This window comes from Bos indicus x Bos taurus, chromosome 19, assembly GCF_003369695.1.
Source record: "Bos indicus x Bos taurus breed Angus x Brahman F1 hybrid chromosome 19, Bos_hybrid_MaternalHap_v2.0, whole genome shotgun sequence".
In the NCBI taxonomy this organism is placed as follows: domain Eukaryota; kingdom Metazoa; phylum Chordata; class Mammalia; order Artiodactyla; family Bovidae; genus Bos; species Bos indicus x Bos taurus.
In genome coordinates this window covers 19,026,477-19,053,152 of record NC_040094.1, presented here as the reverse complement: position 1 = coordinate 19,053,152, position 26,676 = coordinate 19,026,477, and the positions used below count along the sequence as shown (strand labels likewise).

Here is a 26,676-nt window from a genome sequence, read left to right as displayed (position 1 = left end):
TGTACTCCCTCAAGAAAACAGACTTTAGTTATTTTCATCCTGAAGTCTAGCAGGCAATGCACTTTCAGCCAGCAGGGAGCAGTAAGGAAACAGTGGCACAATTCTGCATTGTAATAACAATTTAAAAAGTCTAAGGGTGACTTAACTTTGGCTACACATTAGAGTCATCTGTGTGTGTGCGCTCAGTTGTGTCTGACTCTTTGCAGCCCCACGGCCTGTAGTCCACCAGGTTCCTCTGTCCCATGGAGTTTTCCAGGCAAGAATACAGGATCAAACCAGTGTCTCTTTCATCTCCTGCATTGGCAGGTGGATTCTTTACCACTAGTGCCACCTGAGAAGCCCCAGAATCATCTGGGTCAGGTTTTAAAAACTACCCATGCCGGGTTTCCACGCTAGACAAAGAAATCAGACTTTAAAGAGCTTGCCAGCTACCTGCACCCAGTACTCTCCAATCCCTCACTGCTTGATGGAGTAGCTGAATGACACCTAGTGGGCACATCTCAGAAAAGAGTTCTTGGATCCTCTCCTTTTTCTTCACCAGAGAGTTGTCTAGGTCGCAATTTAATGGGGTTGGGGAACTTAACAGAGAAGGCGATGGCACCCGACTCCAGTACTCTTGCCTGGAAAATCCCATGGACGGAGGAGCCTGGTAGGCTGCAGTCCATGGGGTCACTAAGAGTCGGACACGACTGAGCGACTTCACTTTCACTTTTCACTTTCATGCATTGGAGAAGGAAATGGCAACCCACTCCAGTGTTCTTGCCTGGAGACTCCCAGAGATGGGGGAGCCTGGTGGGCTACTGTCTATGGAGTCACACAGAGTCGGACACGACTGAAGCAACTTAGCAGCAGCAGCAGGGGAACATAAAGCTAAAGAAAATTTGGGGATATCAGCACATTTCTTTCTTTCTTTTTAAAAATTTTATAGTTTTGAGCTGGCTTTTCTTTTTTAATTGGAGGATAGTTGCTTTACAATACTGTGTTGGTTTCTGCTGTACAACAAGAATCAGCTTTAAAGTATACATATATTCCCCTCCCTCACATCACAGAGCACTGAGCTACTCTCTCAATTTCCCCGCTTTCTCCCCTCGCTGTTCCCCTCAAGTCCGTTCTTTATGCCTGTGTCTCTATTCCCGCCCTGAAAATAGGTTCAACGGTACTATTTTTTTTTTATTCTCTCTATATATGTGTGTGTGTGTGTGTGTTGTTGTTGTTGTTGTTTTTTGTTGTTCAGTTGCTCAGTTGTGTCCAACTCTTTGCGACCCCATGGACTGCAGCAGGCCAGGCCTCCTGGTCCTTCACCATCTCCCGGAGTTTGCTCAAACTCATGTCCACTGAGTTCATGATGCCATCCAACCATCTCACCCCATGTCGTCCCCTTCTCCTCCTGCTTTTACTCTTTCCAAGCATCAGGGTCTTTTCCAATGAGTCAGCTCTTCGCATCAGGTGGCCAAAGTATTGGAGCTTCAGCTTCAGTCCTTCCAATGAACATTCAGGGTTGATTTCCTTTAGGATTGGCTTGTGTGTGTGTTAATACACAATATTTGTTTTTCTCTTTCTGACTTACTTCACTCTGTATAACAGGCTTTGGGTCACTACAAAACTAAACAGCCTGACTCAAATTCCTTTCTGTTTATGGCATCGGCGTGTTTCTAGCGGCTTGGGGCGAGCTGATTTCCAGTGAGCTCGCAGTAGGACTGGGAAAAGGAAACGAGGGGGGACCTGAGCAGCAGCGAAGGAGGAGCGGACAGGCAGAGACCGAGGGAGGAGCCTGCGAAGACGTAACCTGAAGCTGGCGGTCCTCACGTGGCCCCGACTTCCGCGCCCGCGCCCGCGCCGGCGGGCGGGGGCGGCCTGGGGACCATGGCGGGCCTGGACGCGGGCCGGGCCATTCCCGTGTGGCTGGCGGAGGACGACCTGGGCTGCATCATCTGTCACGATCTGCTGGCCTGGCCCGCCACGCTGCCCTGCGGCCACACCTTCTGCCGCGACTGCCTACTGGACCTGTGGGCCGCGAGGCGCAGCCGGTTCTGCCCCAGCTGCCGCGAGGGTGCCCCCGGGCCGCCGCAGCTGCGGAAGAACACAATGCTGGAGGACCTGGCCGACAAGTACAGGCTGGCGGCGCGAGAGCTGGAGCCCCTGAGCCCCGGCCCGGAGCCGACTCCCGCACCTCGCCCAGCGTCCCGACCCGGGCGCCCCACGGCGCAGCTGCGGGTATGGAGGCGGGACCAGCGGTTGCCCTCTGCCCTCCGCTCATCCGCGCCGCCTGCACCCCGGTACCGACAGGGCGCTTCCTTTCTTCCTGATTGTTTCTACTTTCACTTTAGTTTTCTCAGGCTGTACATAGAACCCGTTCTTTGGAAAGTTCAGAGAAATATGAAGAAGCAGGAGAAAAAAATCCAAATCTGAAATCCTATCAACTTAAGTGCTATGTACCCTGGACTATTTCCACTTATTTCCAGTCTTTCTGAAGCCTGTCTCTCTGACGATTTTTAATTGTGCTAAAATATGTTTACGTTATATAACAAAATTTGCCATTTAACCATTTTAAAATGTACAGTTCAGTGGCATTATATTTACATTGCTGTGCAATGATCAACACTATTCTAGTTCCAAAACTCTTTCTTTGATCACCACCGAGAGTAACTCTGTACCCATGAAGCAATGACTTCTCCCTTCCCTCTAGCCCGTGGTACCGTCTCATCTACTTTCTGTCTCTGTGACTTGGCCTACTCTATATATTTCATGCAAGTGAATCATGTAGTACTTGCCTCTTTGTTTCTAGCCTCGGCTTCTTTCAGTTGCGATACCATTTTCAAGATTCATTTGTGTTGTAGCATATATCTGAAATTCATTCCTTTTTTTCTTAAACCATTCATTCGTTTATTTTCTGTTGCATTGGATCTTCATTGCTATTCTCAGGCTTTCTAGTTGTGAGTGGGGGCTACTATCCAATTGCGGTGTGAACGCTTCTCATTGCGGTGGCTTTTCTTGTTGCTGAGCACTGGCTCTAGGGCATGCAGACTTCAGTAGGTGTGGCTCTCAGGCTCTAGAGCACAGGCTCAGAAGCTGTTGGGCAGGAGCTTAGTTGCTTTGAGGTAGGGGGAATCTTCCCAGACCAGAGATGGAGCCCATGTCCCCTAAATTGGCAGGCGGATTCTATCCACTGGGCCAACAGGAAGTCCGAACTTCATTCCCTTTTTTGTGGCTGAATGATAATTCCCTTGTGTGATTATACCACTTTTTTTTTTAAAATCCATTCAAACATTGATGGACATTTGGATTGTTTCCACCTTTTGGTTATCATAAGTAACATTGCCGTGAACATTGGTGTACAGATACCGAGTTCCTATTTTCAGTTCTTTCCGGTAGGAGCAGAATTGTTGGGTCACATGACAGGTCCGTGTTTAGCTAACTGAGAAACAGCCAAACTGCATTCCACGCAACAACAATATTTTGCATTCCCATTAACAAAGTAGAAGTTTTCCAGTTCTCCTCAACTTTTGCTCCAGGAACTTAGGTCTATTTGCTCCTAGTCTGTTAGCCACCTGGACTTAGGAGATTGTCAGTTTACACCATGATCTTTTGCCCCCGACACCTGCAAGTTTGACTCCTCTTGCAGCATTTCTGAGCAATGCCCACCACCTCTCTGGGCTGAGCTCCAAGTTAGGTGAAACAAAGATGAACGAGCACCTTGTGTCATTCCTTCAGACAGCCCCGAGCCTGGTTAGAACAGACATGTGCCATGGTTTGGGAATAAGATCTCTTCTGTGCCTTTGGGAACCAGGGCCAGAGTTTCATGCTGGAGATGTTCAGTGCTGTCTCTGAGCCAGGAAGGGAATGAGGTGAGTGCAGGTCAGAATGTCACAAAGCTTCCTACTGCCGGGTTGTGTTTTTTTGAGTCAGTGATTGCAGAGTTCTGCCTCAAAAAGTTGGTTCTGACAGCTTCTTCTTGATATGTGATGTTTCTGTGTGTGATGTGTTGGGGCAGGCTAGGGAGTGATAGAGGGTCAGAAAGCTTGGAGCTATCTACTTCTCTTTTTTTTTTTTCCAAAAATAATTAATAGACTTTACTTTTTAGAGCAGTTCTAGATTTATAGAAAATTGAGCAGATAGTACAGAAAGTTCCCTTATTCCCCTCACAGTTTTCCTTATTATTACTCTCTTGCATTAGTTTGGTTCCTTTGTTACAATTTATGAACCTGTATTTAAATTTTTATTTATTTTTTTGGCTGCACTGGGTCTTCATTGCTGCCATGGGCTTTTTCTAGTTGTGTTGAGTGGGGGCTACGCTCTAGTTTCAGTGCTTGGGCTTCTCATTGCGGGGGCTTCTCGTTGTGGAGCAGGGGCTCTAGGGCACGGGGGCTCAGTGGCTGTGGTGCACAGGCTTACTTGCCCCATGGCATGTGGAATCTTCCTGGACCAGGGGTCAATCCCCTGCATTGGCAGGCGGATTTTTAACCACTGGATCACCAGGGGAGTCCTGTGAACCAATATTGATACATTGTCATTTACTAAAATCCATAGTTGCAGTTCACTCCATGTCGTACCATTCTATGGATTTTGACAAATGCAGGAAGTCAGGTATCTGCAGTTATAGTTTACTGCCTTGAAAACCCCCTGAGACCCACCTTCGTGTATCCCCTCATCCCCCCGCCAACCCCCGGCAACAACTGATTTTTTTGCTATCTCTTTGGCTTTTCCAGAATGTCATACCATTGGAATCATACAGTATCTAGCTTTCTCAGACTAGTTTCTATCACTAAACATAATTGAGGTTTGTGGCTTGACTGCTCATTTCTTTTTATTGCCAAATCATATTCCATTGTATACATGTCCCATAGTTTGTCTATCTACCTTTTAATGGACATATTGGTTGCTTCCTTTTTTTTCCCCCCTTATAATTAAAGCTGTTTTCTTCTTTTTGGTTATAAATACAGCATTGGAAGTTCCCTGGTGGTCTAGTGGTTAGGATTCAGCGCTTTCAGTGCCGTGGCCCAGGTTCTATCCCTGGTCAGGGAACTGAGACCCTACAAGCCAAGCGCTGTGGCCACAGATGAATAAATACAGCATTATCTCTCAGGTCCTTAAAACTATTTGTTAGTATAGTGACTGAATATACTTTGCATTGGCTTTCAGATTACAATTGTCTATGGATGGTAGGATATTGGATGATTTAAAATGTTTCTTCTTTCAGTTCTGTGCATTTTCTAAATTCATCACAATAAGTGTGCAGTTTTATTGGTGCAGTTGCACCAATAAAGTTGATGCTGAAAAAGCACCAACACTTATTTATAAAAGTTTTTAATTTGCTCAGCTGTCTAGATAAGGGCTCCACTCCAGAATTCCAGCTGCCAGAATGTTTAGGAGTGAGACCTGGACATAAAAGAGCAAACAATGTTACCAGTGGTCAGCCACCTTCCTCTGCAAATTAGTCTGCATGTAGCTTCTGAAACACATGCTATTTTGAGGGACATAAGTGCTTCTTAGAGATGAAAAAGTAGTTCGTTTTTGAGGTTCCAGCATAATTTAAAAAGTGAGAGCTGTCCCCCCAAAGTTATTAAAAACTCTGGTTTATTTAGAGTAGAATGATGAAAATCATGTATTTCCGTGGTTCTATGTAGGACCCCTTTGGGAGGTAATTCAGATTTCTCCAGTGAGTTCTGGCCCCGCCTGCCTCTGATGATGGTCATCAGGTCTTGAGGTTGTTGCCAGAATATGTTGGTGGCCAAACTTCCTCCCGTTCTCAGCCAGGCAGCTGCGCAGATGAAGCTCTGGAAGTGGAGCTGTTTAGCATTCTCATCTGAATGTTTCTTTAAATGTGAAGGACACCAGTAAACAAAAAGAGCTTGCATCTGTACAGCAATCTAGAATCTCCACGATCCTTTCATAGTAGGTGCTTTTCACTGTTAAAGGGAACTAGGGGTGGTCGCTTTAAGTTTTTAAAGGAGTGGTAAAGACACAGGATGAGTCAGAGGTCAAAGTGGAGCTGAAGCCTGAGCCAAATGCCTTCCACTGGACTTAACAGCTGCCACCAGCAGCAAATCTCCAGGCTCCCACCCTGCTTCCTCTCTGACTTCCCCAGTTCAAAATGACCCCAGGCTTCCCTTCATGCCTCACTCCCGCCCCCCACTCCCCTGGCCCCAACCGATGGATGAACTCTGCTTCCCTGTTATGGCTTCTGGACAATCAGCAGGGGGATGCGGGAATGCGAAAAGTCCGAGGACTTTACCTCCTTTTCCTCTAGACATTTTTGTCACTTCCTTGCCCGCGTCCTTTATCCAGTGTTTACGGCTCCCTCTGTCTAGAGCTGGTTCCCGGGTCCAGCTTTGTGTTCTGCTTTGCTCTTTTAAAGGTGGAGGCACCGAAGAGCAGCACAGAAGTTGACCGGGAGCTGGCAAAGCTGGTGGAACGGCTTATAGATATTGTCAGGAAACTTCAGAGTCCGAGACACCTCCTAGAATCTGAACCAGATAAAGAAGTGAGCATTCTGGCTATGGTAGGCTCACCTGGGAGAAGAAAGGATGTGCCAGGGGTGGGGCTAGGGACAACTCCCTGGAACCGCTGGGAAGCAAGATGAATATGTTTGCCCTTGAAGGATGCGCTAAATCCCAATCTTTCACCTTGCTCTTCACTACCCAACACAGATAATTGGGAGTTTGGAATGTTTGAGGTGAGGTGTGAAGGCATCCATCCTTATCACTCCACGTAACCAGCTTACTCCCCGAAGATCACCAGTGACCTCTATGCAAATTCTGCAGACCTTCTAGCTTTTATTCTCCTTGGCCTTTCAGCCGCCTATGACATAGTTGACCACAGCATCATTCTTTTTTTTTTTTTTAATTTTTAAAAAATTCTGTATAATTTTTAAAAGTTACACTTCGTTTACAGTTGTTACAAAATATCGGCTATGTTCCCAGTGTTGTACAACGCATCCTGGTAGTTTTTACACTCTATCTCACACCCACGAGTTTTTACCACTCACTCCCCTGCCCCCATGTTGCCTCTCTTGCCTCTCTCCCCACTAATTTGTTTTTTAAAAATATTTATATATATTTAATACACATATTTACAAAACGCTGTGTAATAGCTGAATATATTTAAAAGAAAATGTGTTTTTGAAACCTGTTCTGCCATGACCAGTGATAAAAGATCTTTTTCTTCCCCCCTTTTTTTTTAAAAAAAATTTTATTATTGGAGTACAGTTGCTTTACAATGGTGTGTGTGTTTCTGCTGTACAACGCAGTGAATCAGCTACACGAATACATATATTCCCCCCTCTCTCTTGAGGCTCCCTCCCATCCTCCTCCCATCCCACCCCTTAGGTCATTAGAGAGCACGCAGCTGAGCTCCCTACAGCAACTTCCCGCTAGCTATTGCTAACCACAGATTTGTTTTCTGTGTATCAGTGAGTCTGCTGCTTCTCACAACTTCATTCTTGAAGCTTCCTTTCCCCTTAGCTCTGAGATACGAGTCTTCCAGTTTTTCCCCATGTCTCTCTGGCTGCTCCTTTTCTGGCTGTTTGGCAGGTTTACTGTCCTCTGCTAAGCAGTGAAATGCTGGGATTCCTCAAGGCTGAGTTGTAGGTCACTGTCTCTTTCCCTCAGATGGCCCCGTCCACACCTGTGGCTTTCATTACCCACCCTGTGCACAAACGTAGCTTCAGCCTGGACCCTCCTCTGATCTGGTGTCTTCCTTCTCATCTTTTCCTCTTGGCATCTCAGAGGCACATCACACTTAATCCATCCTGAACTGTCTCTCCTCTGGGTACCCCATCTGAGCAGCTGACCCTGCTAGTAATCACTCCTAGTGCCCAAATCAGAAATCTGATCACGTTGCCCTCCTCCATCACCTGGCTAAACATCTCTTGAACCTATTTACTATTCTGGAGCTTCTTAAAAACATCTCTAATCCAATCCTGTGACCATCTCTGGTCTGGATTTCTACGAAAGCCTCCTAATCACTCTGTTCTGTTCCCACTAGTGTCACATGTCTTCTCATCACGGGGTCCATACCATGATGGAATGTTCTTCTTTTCCCCTGTCATGTAGGTCATGCCTGCTCATCCTTCAGACCTCGACTAGATTATCACTTCCTTGAAGAAGCCTTCACTGATTTCCTTGAACAAGTCAAGTTCCCTTATTAGAGGCTCTCATGTATGTGATTCCATGTATCTTTCATTTGCAGCAGTTGTCACGCTTGTGACTTGATAGTGATTGATACCATAATTCATTGTCTTTCGTTCCTCTTCCTGCTGCTGCTGCTGCTGCTGCTAAGTCCCTTCAGTTGTGTCCGACACTCTGCGACCCTATAGACGGCAGCCCACCAGACTTCCCTGTCCCTGGGATTCTCCAGGCAAGAACACTGGAGTGGGTTACCATTTCCTTCTCCAGTGCATGAAAGTGAAAGTGAAGTCACTCAGTCATGTCCGACTCTTAGCAACCCCATGGACTGCAGCCTACCAGGCTCCTCCATCCATGGGAGTTTCCAGGCAAGAGTACTGGAGTGGGGTGCCATTGCCTTCTCCAATTCTTAGCTCATACCCCCAAAAAAGTTTTAAAGTTTTAGGCCCATCTTATAGGGGCCTTACAAAATAAATAATACAGATAGTCACTAAGATAAGCCACAGAGGCTGAAATAGTCTTTCCCCGACTGCTGTCATCTTATCATAATAACTCTTCCCCTGGGCGAAGACAATCATGTTGCCTGCATCATGAGGGCCTAATTATATTTTGAAAAACCTGTTGGGAGGTAAGTAGAAAATTATAGATGGTTGGCAGGACTGGAATATATTTGATGCATTCTTTAGAAGATTTTCTTTCTTTCTTCCTTCCTTCCCTCTCCCTTCCCCCTCCCTCTCTCTCCCTTTCTTTCATTCTGTTCTTATTCATCAATAGACTTTGTTGGATGGGGTGGACCTTTCCTTGGCTTCTCCCAAAGTGAGTTCCAGCCCACCTGAGCAAAAAATGAAAGATATTCTCCATGATCTAGAAGACATCCAAGAAAAATTACGAGAAAACTTCACGCAGAAAGGGGCCCTTGAAGAACAAACACAGGGTGAGTTGATGTTATTTGGTAGAGGAGGTTTGATTATGGAAGCTGGGCCAGTGTCCCATGGCTTCCTTTTGAGGGAACAGGATCTCTGAGCCCAGCTGCGTGTTCCCTGGGATGTGAATGAGGAAGGAGTGGGCTGAGCTATTTTTGTGGCTGGATGTGTTTTTGGACCTGACTGGAGGTGTGATGTAACACAGGCCCTTAATAGACAGAAACTCATTTTCTAAGACCTATAAATCCAGAACCTAGACCTGATTTTGCTAGCTCACTGCACACCTGTGTTATTCTACTTGAGGAGATTCAGAAATAGGCAGCTTTTTAATTTTTCACTAGTAAATGTCTTATTAATGAAGAATGCAACTTTGTATACAGTTCTTGACAAATTCTATTCAACTATAATCTCTGGTGGATGTGTTAACATGTTAAGTAGTAACAATGTAGATTATAACAGAATTTTGCTGGTGGCGCAGTGGGTAAGAATCCACCTGCCAGGGCAGGGGAAACTGGTTCAATCCCAGGTCAGGGAACTAAGATCCACATGCTGAGAAGCAACTAAGCCTATGCAATACAACGACTTAGCCTCTGCTCTAGAGCCCGAGAACCATGACAACCGATGCCCGCATGCCCTAGAACCCATGCTGTGCAACAAGAGAAGTCACCACGATGAGAAGCCCAAGACTGCAGGGAGAGAGTAGCCCCCGTTCACTGCAACGTCAGAAATAAAATAGTTTTTAAAAAAGTTTAACTTAGAAAATTCAAGTATGTCTTAGTGAGTACAATTTTTATTATCTTGGCTTTTTTTTTTTTTAAGCTCATTGCACTGTAGGGGAAAAAGGAGTCTTTTTTTTGCGGGGTGGGGGTCAAGGCACATGGAGTCTTAGCTTCCCTGACCTGGGATAGAACTTGCAACCCCTGCACTGGAAACTCAGAGTCTTAACCATGGGACTGCCAGTGGTCGTTGTGGACCTCCAGGAAGTCCCTGTTTTGGGTGTTTTGATTTTGATTCTTTGGGCCAGTCCAGGGCAGCTTTCAAACACAGGATCTGAATATTTCCTGAAACATCATTCCCTGAAGTTCTCACAAGATTGTTTTTAAGACAATAGATTAGCTGTTCTTCAGGTCAGCACTTGTAACAGCTGCTAAGCAATTCGGCTGCCTCCTCACAATGATTTCCTTTGACCCTATGTAAATAGACCACGAGCTGCCATGGAAATCACGCAGCCTAAACAGCACAGTGTTTCTCAAGGCATGGCCCAGGACTCTGTATAACAGTAGAAAGAATGCAGATAATCTCCAGTTTGTTAGCCTATGTTTTTTTTTTTTTTTCTTATGTGTTTTTTCTGACTTTGATATCAATATTATGCTTACTTCATAGTATTAATTAAAAATCTTCTTACCCTTAAAAAATGAAAATTCAGAATCCAGGCCCTGTTGCCAAACTATTGAGCTAGCATCTCTGGGACTAAGTACCAAGGATTTGTATTTGTACTAACTTTGCAGGGGATTTTAATGCACACTACAATTTTGATGACCATTTTGGGCTTACCCAGTATGGGTGATTATTTGTAATACAAATTTGATTATTGAGGAGTGCAGTTGCCCCTTGAACCCATGAGGATTAGGGGCACCAAACACCCATAAAGCCGAAAATCTGACTATAACTTTTCACTGCCCCAAAACTTAACTACCAGTAGCCTACTGTTGACTGGAAGCCATACTACAGCATGAACAGTTGATTAACACATACTTCGTATGTTTTGTGTACTATACGCTGTATTCTTACAGTAAAGTCGGTTAGAATAAAAGAAAATGTTATTAAGAAAAGCATAAGGAAGAGAAAATACATTTACAGTGCTGTACTGTATCTGTCTACACCGTAAGTTTACATCATCCGACTCTGAGGTTCAGTTTATGCTGCTGTCGCTTCAGGATACCAATGGAGAAGATTTCACCTTCATCGTCCATGTCCAAGCATTTCCCTTACTTTCCCTTCTGCCACTTACTGTGGTCATTGTAAGCACACAGTAGCTTTAAGGTAATAATAAAATTGAGCACAGTTTAGGGTTAGCTCGTGCTCAGTCACTCAGTCATGTCCGGCTCTTTGCAACCTCGTGGGCTGTACCCTGCCAGGTTCCTCTATCCGTGGGATTGTCCTGGCAAGAATCCTGGAAGGGGTTGCCATTTCCTCCTCCAGGGGATCTTCCTAATCCAGGGATTGAAGCCTCATCTCCTGAGGCTCCTGCATTGGCAGGTGGATTCTCGACCACTGAGCAAGCCTTGGGATTAGCAGGTATAACTTAGCTTGTCTACCTGACAAGCCTTGGGATTAGCAGGTATAACTATTATATACAGGATGGATAAACAACAAGGCCCTAGTGTATAGCACAGGGTACTATATTCAGTAGCCAGTGATGAATCATAATGGAAAAGAATATAAACAAGAATATATATATATGCATACATGGATCACTTTGTTGTATAGTAGAAGTTGATACAACACTAAATCAACTGTACTTCCATAAAATGAAAACAAAACTTCGGTATATTGAGAGGAAATAGGTATCAGCAGTTGTGATGAGTCTCATATCAATTCATGTTTCCCAGCTTAATAATGATTTAAAGCACTGACCTGACGTCATGGAGATTCTGCGGGTGAGGGTGCTGTGATCTCCTGGAACCATATTTGTTAATTTATTTGATAGATATGCATGAAGTACTTCCTACGTACCTGGCAATGGGGAAATGCTTAGAATACAGAGATGAATAAAATCTCTGCCAGCAAGGAGCTTAGGACTCAGTGAGGGGAAAAAGTCCACAGTAAGAACATGGGACTAGATATACCTAAGCTGGATGTATACTGCCTGATCAAATGCTGACGATGAGAAAGACAAGCTGTGTGTGTTGATCACGATGTTTGGATGTCTTCTACGTGCATTTTTTTTTTTTTTTGATGGGACTGTCTCCCTCTCCTAATATTTTTGATTCCATAGTTGAACTCCCAGAAGTTCCATCTTCTTCCTCACGCCCACTGCCTGACCAGAGCCGCTTTGCACCCAAGAAGGCTTCCTCGTTTGCTCGATGTAAGTATGTGATCTGCCTACAACTTGGGTTTGGCTTGGCAGAGCAAGGAGCTTAAGAGCATGTTGTGTCCATCTCTCTGCTGTTAGACCCCTTGGCTAGTTCCTCTACAACTGGCCCCTCCCCATGGGGAGCTGATGACAAAGGCAAAAGGGGTTCCAGGCTGAGCCAGACCCGTGAGCTCTCAGAACCCTGGCAGCCTTTGGGCATCCATGCCAGAGCCACCACTTACAGCCAACTGCCAATGCCCCAACCTAGCTAAACTACTATCACGGCCCCAGTCTGGAATAATCCTTGAGGGCACAGATCCTGGAGCCAACTGCTCCACTCACTAGCTGTCTGATCTTGGAGAAGTCATGTAACCTCTCAGAGCCTCAGTTCCCTCATCTGCAAGATGGAGATAGTAGTACTTACTTCCTTGTGGGATTGTCATCAGGGTAAGTGAGTAAATGTGTGTAAATATGACTTTCAGTAGGAATGCCGAGTATTAGCAATTATTTACTCCCTTAGTGGAAAACAATATGGAATATACAAAATGAATAAGACATGAGCCCTAATCAGGAAGCTTAGTGTAACCAGAGAGATGTAAATAGCCATGATCATCAGTCACTCTACTACAGATAGAAAATGGTTAAGTATCACTAGTGATCAGGTAAAGCATTAGGGGAAAAGCAAGAGGTGACTTTTGTCGGGTGGGCTTCACAGACAGCTTCCTGAAAGAAGGCTAAGTAGAAATGAAGGTGGGAGAGGAGTATTGTTACTAGAACAGCATCAGGGGTATGTATAACAAGCTTCCAGTGTAAGTTGACGTTCCAACTGTAATGCTAATATAAGAAAAACTGTATCTCATTCAAAGATACACAGCTGCGTTTCGCTATTTGAGGACCTCGTAGCATGAACCATCAGAGCTGACTGGTCATGTTCTGTTTTTTCCCCCAGGGGCCATCAGTCCAACCTTTGACCTTGAGAGCCTTTCCTGTAATCTGAAGGTCTCCGTGGATCTCCGGACAGTGACTGTGTCTGACTTCCCAATGCTCTATGCCTGGAGTCCTGAGAGGTTTGCCTCCAGCCAGGCTTTATGTTCCCAGGCCCTCTCTTCTGGGCAGCATTACTGGGAAGTGGACACTCAGCGTTGTAGCCACTGGGCAGTCGGGGTGGCTTCACGGGGGATGAAGCGTGACCAGATCCTGGGAAGGACCACGGACTCCTGGTGTGTAGAGTGGAAAGGGGCCAGCCAGCTCTCTGCGTGGTGCATGGTTAAGGAAACTGTCCTCGGCTCAGACAGACCCAGTGTGGTGGGCATCTGGCTGGACCTTGAGGAGGGAAAACTTGCCTTCTATTCCAAGGCAGATCAGGCAAAGCCTCTGTTTGAGTGCCCCATCTCTGTCTCTGTTCCTCTACACCCTGCCTTCTGGCTGTATGGCTTAGACCCTGGAAATTCTCTGACCATACGCAAAATGAATGTGTAAACATTCCCTGGGTGTTAAAACACATTGATTTCCTGGTCTCTCTGACTTTTAGCAGGGTGGCAACTTAAGAATCCGTCTTCCAGCACTCCCCTGGTGGTCCAGACGGTTAGGAATCGACCTGCCAATGCAGGGGACATGGGTTCAATCCCTGATTCCCAAAAGATCCCACACGCCACAGAGCAACTAAGCCAGTGCACCACATCTACTGAGCGCTGGAGCCATGGAGCCCATGCTCGGCCATAAGAGAAGCCACCACTGTGAGAAGCCCACACACCCCAAGGAAAAGTAACTCCTGCTCACCGCAACTAGAGAAAGCCTGCACACAGCAACTAAGACCCTGCCCGGCCAAAAATAATTTTTAAAAATAAAGAAAGAAATCGCAAACAATAAAGGAATGAACTTTGAAAATTGAGGGATGCAAAGTAACTGTTTAATTCGGCTAACTTGCATGGTTCAAACCCTGCGAGAAAGAAAGGATAGGCTCTTGAGTAGGAGATAACATCTAAGCCCTTGGAATATCTTGCCTGATAAGATTGTCTTTATCGGAGGCCCTTGGGCCACACAGTATCAGCTTGATCTCTGGAGGAGCTGGAAACTAAGATCAGCCGTAAGAGCGGTGATTCTGCCTACAAAATAAAGTGATTCAGTCATGTCTGACTCGTTGTGACCCCATGGACCGTAGCCTGCCAGGCTCTTCCATCCATGGGATTTTCCAGGCAAGAATGCTGGAGTGGGTTGCCATTTCCTTCCCCAGGGAATCTTCCCGACCCAGGGATTGAACCCAGATCTCCCTCATTGCAGGCAGACTCTTGATCATCTGAGCCACCGGAGACCCAGGGATTGAACCCAGATCTCCCTCATTGCAGGCAGACTCTTGATCATCTGAGCCACCGGGGACTCTGCCTACCGTGGGTCAATCAAGGCCTTGGACACCGGGTCTTGGATGCGCTTCCCTCGCTGGCAGTATTCCGTGTGTGTTGTCACACGTCATGCTGGGAGAGTTAAGCAATGGCCCTATAACTCCACTGAGAGAAGGGTGGGGTCTCCCAACCCCTCCCTTGTGTGCCTTTTTCTAGTTAACCCGTATCCTTTCATTGTAATAAACTGTAATCACAAGTGTAGCAGCTTTGCTGAATTCTGTGAGTCCTTCTAGTGAATCACTGACTATGAGACTGATTTTAGGGGACCTCCTCCCCACCCACAAGAGGCATGCTATCAAGCACACATTCAGTGGCTTCAAACAACACACATTTATAATCTCAACGCTTCTCTGGGCCAGAGTCAGGGTACGGCTTAGCTGAGGCTTCTCTTCTGGAGTCTTGAAAGCTGCAGTCAGAGTATGAACTGGGGCCGGTGACATGGAGGCTCCCCTGGGGAAGGACTTGCTTCCAAGCTCACGTGGTTGTTGGCAGCATTCAGTTCCTTGTGGGTTGTCGGACTGAGGACCCCAGTTCCTTACTCAGTGGGCCTCTGCAACATAGCTGCTTACTTCATCACAGCCAACGAGGGAGATCGTCTCCCAAAAGGTGGACATTCCCTCTTTTAAAAACTTTAATTTTTAAAAAAATTGTTAATTTTTAATGGAAGAGTAATTGCTTTATAATACTGGTTCGGTTTCTGCCATACATTCAAGAGGGAGGGGACATCTATATACCTGTGGCTAATTCATGTTGATGTGTGGTAAAAATGTTTTTTAATTTATTTAGTTTTGGCTGTGCTGGGTCTTCATTGCTGCGTGTGGTCTTCTCTAGTTGCGGTGCACAGGCTTCTCCTGCAGTGGCTCCTCTTACTGTGGAGCACGGGCTCTCGAGCACAGGCTCAGTAGTTGTGGTTCATGGGCTGAGTTGCCTCATGAATTGTGGGATCTTCCCAGATCAAGGGATCAAACCAGTGTCCTCCGAGTTGGCAGGTGAATACTTAACCTCAGGAACACCAGGTCCGTCCCGACAAATCTTATGTAATGTAACCACACGGACATATAACCAACGCATCCCTTTGCCTTTGTCTGATTCTGTTGATTAGAAGCAAGTCAAGGGCCCTGCCCACATTTAGGGGTGGGGATTCACAAGAACATGAATACCAGGAAGTTGGGGGGGGTCCTTATAGTCTGGCCAGCACATGGTATCATCTCATACTTGATTTCCCCCATTTTTTAAGAATCATTTTATCCCATAACAGAATGGATAGAGAAAACTACACAAAACACATGTGCAACATAAGGAATAATCATTATTATTATTATTAAGCACCCTTTACACTTCAGGTCAAGAAATAAAACCCTGTGACCGACCCCAGAGGCTCTTTCCCCATTGCAGTTACAAAACCCTCTTTCCACCTGAAAGGCATCTTGACTTTTACAGTAATCACTTGCTTGCATTTCTTTAGAGTTTTAGCACCCAAACATGCATCTTTAGCATAAACTCAAAAAAAACCCCCACAAACCCTGATATATCTTAACAGCTTTGTTGAGATATAATTTACGTACTATAAAATTCACCTATTTAAAGTGTACAAATCAATGTGTTTTAGTATATTTAGAGTTGTGAAACCATCACCATAATCTAATTTTAGAACATTTTCATCACTCCCCATAGAGAGAACCCTCATACCTACTAATAGTTGCTATGTCTTTGAAGTCACCTGATCTACAGCCTTCCCCTCCCTTTCTTCACCTTACAATCCATCTGTAGGCCCTCAGGTTGCATGAGCACCTACTGGAGATGTGGAATCCATCTCTGTTGGACTGGGTTGAACAGAAAGTCTTGCCATACAAACCAGCCAGGCGACCTTTGGCGGTGCATTTCACCTCTTTGTCTTTCCCCTGTAAAATGGAACTCATTATTATTGGCCCTTCCTTCTGTTCCTCAAAGGGTTGCAAAAGAATTAAAGTTATGGGTGAAGACGTTGGAAGAATGCCAGGGTGGTTATAGACATGACAACAATGACAGAACTATATTTTCTTTCTCTTTTTTTGGCCACGCCATGTGGGATCTTAGTTCCCTGACCTGGGATTGAACCTGTGCCCCCTGCATTGCAAGTGCAGAGTCTTAGCCACTGGACTGCTAGGGAAGTCTCAGAACTATACTTTCACATCCCCTACCTTGGTCTCTGGGGTTTCTCTGGTAGCTCAGCTGGTAAAGAATCCACCTGATGCAGGGGACCCCAGTTCAATTCCTGAGTCGGGAAGATCCCCTGGAAAAGGGATAGGCTACCCACTCCAGTATTCTTGGGCTTTCCTGGTGGCTCAGATGGTAAAGAATTCTGCAATGTGGGAGACCTGGGTTCAGTCCCTGGGTTGCGGAGATCCCCTGGAGGAGAGCATGGCAACCCACTCCAGTATTCTTGCCTGGAGAATCCCCATGGAGGAGGAGCCTGGTAGGCTACAGTCCATGGGGGTCACAAAGAGTCGGACACGACTGAGCCATTAAGCACAGCAGAGCACCTGGTCTCCAACATCTTTAGATTCACACCTCATTTTCACACATGTTCTTGGAAACAGGAACACCAGAATTCTTCCCCCATGATCTACTCATTTGCTCTCTGAGCCTCATAAGCTACCCTGTGTGATGAGTATTATCACCTTTTGTTAACACTTGAGAGAGGAGAGTAGGGGCCTGGACCAACTTAGGGGTTTGGGCAGGATCAGTCAGCTGAGCATGGCAGATCTGGGAGCTGGCCCAGTGTTCCCACTCTCCAAGTCTCAAAGCTTAACATCCTTTGATAAGATCCTGGCTGAGACCCGGATCTGGCTGTCCACTTTGATAAGACACAGCACTGAAGCCACGAGATGCCCTTTCTTCCCTGGGCGTTGGCGTCAGGTCTCTAGTGGCCTCAAGCTCCTAAGCAGGGCCAGGGCCTCTCTCTCTGTGCCAGAGGACCATTCAAAGGCTCTCTGTTCTCACTTCCTGTTTTGTGGAGCCTTTATTGACTCACCCAGAGTCACCTTGATGTTTGCCTTTCATTTTTTAAAAGAAGTATTTTATTCTACTTTATTATTTTTATTTGGCTGGGCTGGGTCTTAGTTGTGGTGGGTGGGATGTGCTACTTACAGCACATGGGATCCAGTTCCCTGACCAGGGATGGAACCTAGGCCCCTGTGTTGGAAGCACGGAGTCCAAGCCACTGGTCCACCAGGGAAATCCCTGATGTTTGCCTTTTAAAACTTAGAATCTAAAGGCCAGAGTTTTAGCCTATTGAAGTCATTTGGTTAAATACCATCGTCTGAGGTGATTTGGACAATGGGGCCTTTGTCAGAGTGGGGTTTAATTCTTTGGTCACATGAGTTTCCCAAACTGCAGCCAGAGCACAAGAATTATAAAGGTGGGAATGAAGGTTATCATTTTTGGATTCTTTGCTTTTCTTTCAAGCTTTCTTTCTTTCTTTTTAAATATTTATTTGGCTTTGTGAGTTCTTAGTTGCAGCATGAGAGATCCAGTTCCCTGTGTGTGAGCGCTCAGTCGATTCAGTCTTCTCTGACACTTTGCGACCCCATGGACTGTAGCCCACCAGGCTCCTCTATCCATGGGATTCTCCGGCAAGAATGCTAGAGTGAGTTGTCATGCTCTCCTCCAGGGGATCAAACCCGTGTCTCCTGCGGCTGCTGCATTGCAGGAGGATTTTTTACCGTTGAGCTACCAGGGAAGCTCCCAGTTCCCTGACCAGGGATCAAACCCAGGCCCTCCTGCATTGGGAGCTCCGAGTCCCAGTCACTGGATCACCAGGGAAGTCCCTTGCCTCGAGTTTTCTGTCAGCATATCCTTTCCATGCAGTGTGAAAAATATCAATCACACCCTTTCCTCAAACAAAACTGAAAATCCTACCCAGAAGAAGAACTGAAGTTGAAATGCCAGTGGATGAAGGACCGCTCACTCGGGTCTGCACTGTGTGGCGGAAGCATCCACCCAAGGACTAAGCCGGAAAGACTTCCCGTCGGGGGACTCTGAAGGCAGCTGCTCACCCCATCTGGAGGTGTTTCAAACATCTAAGTGGTTGTTGACATGGTGGCTCAGACAGTAAAGGATCTGCCTGCAATGCAGGAGACCTGGGTTCGATCCCTGGGTTGGGAAGATCCCCTGGAGGGAGGGCATGGCAACCCACTCCAGTATTCTTGCCTGGAGAATCCCCATGGACAGAGGAGCCTGGCGGACTGCAGTCCAGGGCGTCACAAAGAGTCAGACAAGACTGACGACTGAGCGACTAAACACAGCACAGCAGAATTTCCGGTTCCTGGAAGAACCACCTACTAAGGAGGAAGGCACCACCTTCTTAAGGCTCACAATAGCTCCTAATACAGTTATATCTATCTGTCTCTTGTTTTTTCTCCCTCAGGTACTTTTTTTTTTCTGGAAAAGTCTAATTTTTAAAAAAAATTATTACTTTTTGGCTGTGCTGGGTCTTCATTGCTGCACGGGCTTTTCTCTAGTTGCCACGAGCAGGGGTGGGGGTTACTCTCTAGTTGCGGTGGGTGGGCTTCGCATTGCAGTGGCTTCTCTTGTTGCAGAGTGTGGGCTCTAGGGCTTCAGTAGTTGCAGCACGTTGACTCAGGAGCTGAGGCTCCTGGACTCTAGAGCACAGGTTCAATATTTGTGGCTCAGGGGCTTAGCTGCCCCGTGGCATGTGGGATCTTTTCAGATCAGGGGTCAAACCTGTGTCTCCTGCATTGGCAGGCGGATTCTTTACCACTAAACCACCATGGAAGCCCCAGGAAAGTTTAATTTGAAGACTTTATTTCCTAGCTGATTATAGAGACAAATCACAAAACGAAACAAAGCTGCTCTCTGGGAGACCTCTCAAGCTCCTCTGCTCTGTTGGAGAGAGAAGACCCTTCCCCGGGGGTACCTGGGGATTTTGATAGGAAAGGAAGAATCATCCCTGGTGTTTGCTCAGCTCCATCACCCCTACTTTGCTGAGCCGTTAGCCCCAAATTCATCCTTATTCAACCCTAAACACTGGGTCCTTCCAGACGACTGAAGTTTTCTTCCTTAATTATAAATACTTAGGTTATGCTGAAGATTTGTAACTTTTTCTTCCTAACCAGCCATAGGCTTTTTAAGGACAAGGTTTCTTAAGCTTCAGCCTTTCAGATGCCATGATTTTTGTTACATCTTCAAATCTCCTGTACCATTTTTTATTTAATATCTTTCCTAAACCAACTCACTTTTCCCTCTTCAGGTACATGGGTTTCAAAAGGAAACTTTAAAAAGTTGATATAAATGGAAACCAGAATCATATGTTTCAAATAGAGATAAGCGTAAATGTATGTTTCAAGGAAAACAAAACACTATAACTAGCTTGGAACCTTTGTCTTAAGTTTCTTAAGTGTTCTCTGTCTCTCTCTGGCTCAAAAGGAGATTATCAGGTATTACAGATTTACTGAGGCTTTCATCTTGACTTAATCAGGATGGAACGATAATAGAGAAAAGAAAGGTTTCTGTCCACAAGACTTTAGTTTCTGCTGTCCCTACACCACTTATACACCTCGTCTTCTACCAGGTGATTCTAAGAGATTGATCTGGTGCAATATGGAAGATTGTGCTCAGTGAAAATTTTCACCTTTATTCTTCAAAGTAAATACACCCTGGGGGCAGAAAACTTATGGCTTTGGTCAGTGACATCTCCAGGACTCAATGTCTGGGCGTTGCCACGGGAGCTTTTCCGGTGCAATTGTACCTTCCCTACAATTAGTCACCAAGTTCTGATCCTAGCTTCTGCCTTCTCAAGGCATCTCAACTCTGCCCCCCAACTCTTCCCTCTGCATCTGTGCTCTCGTTCAGACTCTCATCCCTTCTCTCCAAGATTATTTTAATTCGAGTTCCTCCATCTCTAGTGAGGAGCCCTCTCCCCATCTATTCTCATTCTAATGTGAACTTTCCAAAATGGGAGTTAGATCATGTCACTCCCCAGCTTATAACTCCTGGGTGCTCCTTAAAGCCTCCTAAAATAGAAAGTTCTGCTTCCTGTCTCTGTTCTCACCTACCTCGCCCCCATTTCCTGTCATCTCCCCAGATACAACGTCCTGCCCAGCTTCCTCCTGTATGTCACATCATATACTTTTGCAATTGCAGTTTGCTTGGCCTGGAGTCTCTCTCTCATCCCCTTGGCCAGAGTTGAAAACTGTTTACCCGGAGTGGATCTGGTTTCTACCAAGGGGACTGGAGTCTCTCACTGTCACTGTGTCTAACATGGTGATGTGTGCGTGTATACCGAGTTTAGCTCAGATCAAAGCTGACGCACTAATTGTAGAAGAAGTTACAGGAAGGCCACTCAGGCTAAAATCATAGTCATTTTCCTAGGAGCTTGATGGGGATATTTGCAGTTTTTCTGGGTTAAGGCATTGTGTTGCCTTGGAGGCTGTCTGTGAACACAGCCAGGCAAGGGGAGTGGATTATTAGAAGTGGGACAGTCACACAAGTCTGGCTGGTTTTGGCTAGGGGTGGGATGGGGAGAGAGGAGGTACAAAGAGATTTATATTATGAGATGCTACCTCTCATGAAAAGTTTTCAAAAAAAGGCAGTTTGGGCTGATGGGAGAATGATTTGAAGATTCTGGTGAGAAAGATGAATGCCCAGACTTCCTTATCCACAACTTGCCCACCGTGATCGTCTGTGTTGCTCATTACTGCTTCCTTAGAACCTAGTACAGAGCAGTGCACATGGTGGACGCAATAAATATTTGTTAAATCATTTTATAAACACGATATCCTACATTTTGTACACGCTAAGTTGCGTCCGACTTTTTGCGAATCTATGGACCGTAGCCGGCCAGACTCCTCTGTTCATAGGATTCTCCAGGCAAGAATGCTGGAGTGGGTTATCATGCCCTTCTTCAGGGGATCTTCCCAACCTAGGGATCCAACCTGCGTCTCTTAATGTTTTCTGCATTGGCACGCAGGGTCTATACCACTAGCGTCACCTGGGAAGCCCTGATATCCTACAATAATGTCTCACTTAAAGCACTGCTATTTTTCCAAATATTTCTATTAGTTTTATATAAAAGATGTTATTAATGTTGACATTTTACAAGAGATGATTGTACTAAAAATTAATTCCTAATCTTTAGCATGTTTTCTCTTTCCTTTGAACTCTCATCTTTTATGTACATCTTTAGCACGTTTTCTCTTTCCTTTGTACTCTTATCTTTTATGTACATCATTGTTTTTTAGTTGCACTAGGTCTTCCCTGCTGTACGTGGACTTTCTCCAGCTGCGGCGAGCAGTGACTGTTCTTTGTTGTGGTGCATGGGCTTCTCATTGCAGTGGCTTCTCTTGTTGCAGAACATGGGCTCTAGGCGCCCTGGCTTCAGCAGTTGCAGCACGGGTGCTCAGCAGTTTCAGCGTGCGGCTCCAGAGCACGCAGGCTTTAGTAATTGTGGCACACGGGCTCAGTAGTTGTGGCTCTAGGGCGCAGGCTCAGAAAAGCACAGGGCTAGTTACTCTACAGCATGTGGGATCTTCTCAGAACATGGAATGAACCCATGTATCCTGCGTTGGCAGGCAGATTCTTATCTACTGTGCCCCCAGGGAAGTACCATCCATTAGTTTTTAATTACCTGATTAATACCTGTGCATGCCTGCAAAAGTTCAAAATTGCAAAGGTGTGGAGGGTAAAAGTTATAGAAATACATGTTATACTTAGTTTTTAAATAGTTGTAATTGTATAAATGATTTTATATTCCTATTTTTTCACTTATTTTGTGAATTCTTTTCTATGTCTTTGATAGGCATTAGTTTTTCCTTTGCCATTTAAAATTTTTTTTAAAAATGTGAAAATATGATAATACATTTACAGGAGACTTGGAAAATATAGAACAAAGTTACATATAGTCCCACTATATATTAAAATTATTTTTGAAGTAGATGAATTAAGATGCCATTAATTTTAATGACTGCAAAATTTCCAGTAATTTTATGTCATACTTAATTTAGCTATTCTTCACAATTGTATATTTTTCCACTTTCTACTACTGTGTAATGATGCTATAAATAGAATAGGTGTATGTAGATGGGTGGCACTAGCAGTAAAGAACCTACCTGCCAATGCACAAGACATGAGATGTGGTTTCCATCCCTGAGTCAGGAAGATGCCCTAGAGGAGGGCATGGCAACCCACTCCAGTATACTTTCCTGGAGAATCCCATGGACAGAGGAGCCTGGAGGCTACAGTCCATGGGGTTGCAAAGACTCAGACATGACTGAGCGACTAACACACACACACACACACACACACACACACACATACCAAACAATGGCTTCCCAGGTGGCGCAGTGGTAAAGAATCTGCCTGCCAATGCAGGAGATGCAAGAGACAGGGGTTCAATCCCTGGGTTGGAAAAATCACCTGGAGGAGGAAATGGCAACCCAGTTCAATATTCTTGCCTGGAGAATCCCACGGACAGAGGACCTCAGAGTTGGACATGACTGAAGTGACTTAGCATGCATGCATAATGTATAGATATATATTTCTTCTTTTAGATTATTTGCTTGGAATATATTTACTTGTGGTAATTTCTTTGCAGAGATAAGCAAGTTGTAATTTTACTATTGTACAGAATTCTTTGTTTTGTGGAAATGGCTTGTGGCCTAAATTTTTTTTGAGAATCACTGGTTGGCATAGATAACAAGTCAGCACAAATTTTAATGTCTCTGCAGTAATTAAAAATTATATTAAATGCACTTTTGTCATTCAGAGTTTACAATTTGCGCAGGCAGGCTAATCAATTTGCCCTTAGAAAGATAAGGCAAATCAGCAAATGAATCCCAAATTTAAAAATGCACTTGCTGGGTTTCCTTGGTGGCTTAGTGGTAAAGACTCCACCTGCCAATGCAGGAGACATGGGTTCAATCCCTGGTCCGGGAAGGTCCCACAGGCAGCAGAGCAACTCAGCCGGAGCACCACAACTGTTGGGCCTGTGCTCTAGAGCCCAGGAACCTTAACCATTGAGCCCACATACTCGCATGCCCGCAAGCCCGTGCTCTGCAAAAAGAAAAGCCACTGTAGTAAGAAGCCTTCACAACGCAATGAAGAGTAGCCACTGCTCGCTGCAACTAGAGAAAAGCCCGAACAGCAACACACACCCAGCACAGCCAAAAATAAATAAATACATAAAATTATTTTAAAAATCCATGTATTCTAAAAAAATAAGTAAATATTAAAAAATGCAGTTGTTAAAGATGATATATGAACATGTCCCATATGTTAAGTAATGTGATAAATGTTTTATTGAATTATTTAATTCTCAAAGAGCTCTATGAACTAATTTTGCTGATGGGGTTTTTCAGAGAGGTTATGTAGCTTGTCTAATATTGTACAGGTAGCCAAGTACTGGAGATGAAATGTAGACTCCAGAGCTCATGCTCTTAACCTTGACATGAGGGAATTCAGGCCACCTGGGGGGCAAGAAGGTCTGAGAGTCTTCTCGATATCAATTATCTCTTAATCAAGAGTGTTTTTACAATATTATCTGAAAGCTTGAGAAAATTCAAAAGAAAACTGGATGCAACCTCATCACAAGATGAGGCTCTTGTCTGGAAAAATATCCTCTTAGTATGGTTAATTATAATCAAATATCTTTTTAAAGTCATGGTGCTGAATGATGTCTCTTTTGGCCAAATTAAACAAATAGAATCCACATCCTCTGGAGACCAATCCATGTGACTATGCAGAGGACATAGATGTTTGACCAATGAGTCAAGAACAAGTGCATTCAAAGCTAAGATAACAGATTTACTCTGTTATCGAGTTATTAGACTTTTCTGCTCTGCCAGAGCAACTTGGCAGGAAAAGAGGAAGTCTTCCTGGAAGAAACAGGAGACACGAGTGGAGACGGATGCCACTTTGGGTTTAATTTGAGAGCTCAAAGATAGATGGATCTGAAGAGTGGGACCAATGCCAACCCATCTTATTTGGCTTCCTGCCCAGGACTGTGTCTAACTCACCCTCAGAGACCAGCCTCCTGTTCCACGCAGTGTCAGTCATTTAACACACACTATCTTCTACCCAGCAGGCCTGCCCAGTAGCCCTGGGCGTTCCACTGTCCTGAATCTCAGAGAAAGGCTATGTTGCAAGTTCCTTCTTTGATAGGTATGAAAGATGGAGCCTCTTATCTCTTGGGAAAGTACTTTGTTCAGACTTTCCAGTGTCCCCTTCACAGTTGAGGAGCCATGGAGTTTGTCTTGTGAAGGCAGAACTGCTTCCCAGCATTCCAGAGGAAAATTCCACCAGTGCCTTCTAGATACCAATCTGTTCTCTTGGCTTTATCCAATCTACTTAATATCCAGTCATCAATCTACAATATCCCAACTGTAAATTCCACTGCCAACAACTCCATTTTCTGACTTCTATTTTGCTGCAGTGTGGGTCATGGTGTGGCTCAGTCCTCAGGCTCAGAAAGTTGTACAGAAGCACTTTTCTGACGAGTTATTTTATTTATTCAGCATTTGTGTATATTATAGACCATGTTTCAGACATTCTTTGAAGCATTTTCCTATTATATTCACTCATTTAATCTTTGTAACAATCTCATGAAGTGTTATTTCCATCTGGCAGATGAGGCTTAGAGAAGCTTAAGCAATTTGCCTGACGATGCACAGCTAGGAATCGGTAAAGCCGAGGTTCAGACTTAGGCAGGCAGATTCCAGAGTCCCTGATTTTAATCACTGAGCTATGCTGTTTGCAAGAGAACTTCAGAGTGGCCCCTGATGAATGTCTGTTAGCATAGGAGAAGGGCATAAAGCTCAAGGCAAGGCAGGAGGCCAAAGCTTCAGAAGTATAGCTGATTGGGAGATGGGAAGGGATGGTAAAAAGGAAACTTACATTGCTTGAGAGGCACACTCTGGCTTGTCAGGCTCCCCACTCCCACTAATTAGGGACTGTTGCTATTCTTTTATAACAAACCATTAGTCCTTGCCGGAGAAGGCAATGGCACTTCACTCCAGTACTCTTGCCTGGAAAATCCCATGGATGGAGGAGCCGGGAAGGCTGGAGTCCATGGGGTCGCTGAGGGTCGGACACGACTGAGCAACTTCCTTTTCACTTTTCACTTTCATGCATTGGAGAAGGAAATGGCAACCCACTCCAGTGTTCTTGCCTGGAGAATCCCAGGGACGGGGGAGCCTGGTGGGCTGCCGTCTATGGGGTCACACGGAGTCGGACACGACTGAAGCAGCAGCAGCAGTCCTTTCCAGTAAATAGGCAAGATGAGTTAATGAGTGGAGGAAAGTGAGGAGGTGGAGATGGTAGAGCAGAAGGGCCATCAGCAATAGGAGATGGAGGGCAAGCTGCAATTTCACTCACGCCTGACCTTGATGGCACAGGTTCTGGTGCCTTGCTGGATGCAATTCCATGTACCCTCTTGAAATAAACGATCCAGTGATATCTGGGTAGTAGGTCTTTTTTTTTTCATCCTAGATGACACGGTAGCACTGGATTGCATTCTGAACGGGTGTTGTAACATTTGTGTGCTGTTCCACATTTGGGTCCAGTGAGTTGAAAACTAACAGCGCCTCCTTAAACAAAGAAAAATCCCCCTGCCATTTACTGCGCTGGGACTCTCTTCAGTGTGAACACTTGTTCCCATCTTTGAAAGTTCTCAACTTGAAGGTTCACATGTAGAGGACTTACTGTACTAAAAATTCTGAGGAATACTTTCCTCTGAAAGAGCAGGCCATCAGGCCTTGTGAAGTTCATCTTATTTGCCTCCATCCTGGAATATGACTCATTACCTCCCAGTGAGCAGAGAGAGTGTCTTTCCTGTCTTCCTCCTTATATCACAGAGTGATTTTTGGAAGGGCTCCCACCCCTATGCTCCTTAGGGATATCATATAAATAAGACAGTGAAATACTATTGTAAACATAACAATGAATTTGCCTCAAAACCTACGGATTTCAACTTTTCAGTGAGTTTTATGACAGTAATGACCTCGAGATTACAGAGCAAGTACTGTGAGTCTGGCAAATGCTTGACATATATTATCTTTATTCTTCACAACCACCCAAGGTGGTAGGTACTATTATCATTATTGACATGTTACAGAAGAAGGGGCAGTCTTGGAGAAGTAAAAGAGCTTACTCAAGATCAC

At 45.1% G+C, this 26,676-nt stretch overlaps 1 protein-coding gene across 3 annotated transcripts; it reads left to right on the top strand.

Annotated features, from left to right (window-relative positions):
• The first annotated feature begins 1,819 nt into the window (after positions 1-1,819).
• RNF135 (ring finger protein 135) lies at positions 1,820-14,723 on the top strand. Of its 3 annotated transcripts, none has more exons than XM_027517218.1 (5): positions 1,820-2,214; positions 6,356-6,481; positions 8,898-9,057; positions 12,045-12,134; positions 13,072-14,723. In XM_027517218.1, the coding sequence occupies exons 1-5, from the start codon at positions 1,864-1,866 to the stop codon at positions 13,599-13,601; spliced, it is 1,257 nt and encodes a 418-aa protein (XP_027373019.1). In that variant the 5' UTR covers positions 1,820-1,863; the 3' UTR covers positions 13,602-14,723. The 3 variants fall into 3 exon arrangements, with proteins under 3 accessions (XP_027373019.1, XP_027373018.1, XP_027373020.1); XM_027517217.1 differs by having other exon boundaries at positions 6,356-6,499; positions 13,072-14,258; XM_027517219.1 differs by lacking the exon at positions 6,356-6,481 and having other exon boundaries at positions 13,072-14,258.
• The last annotated feature ends 11,953 nt before the right edge of the window (positions 14,724-26,676 follow it).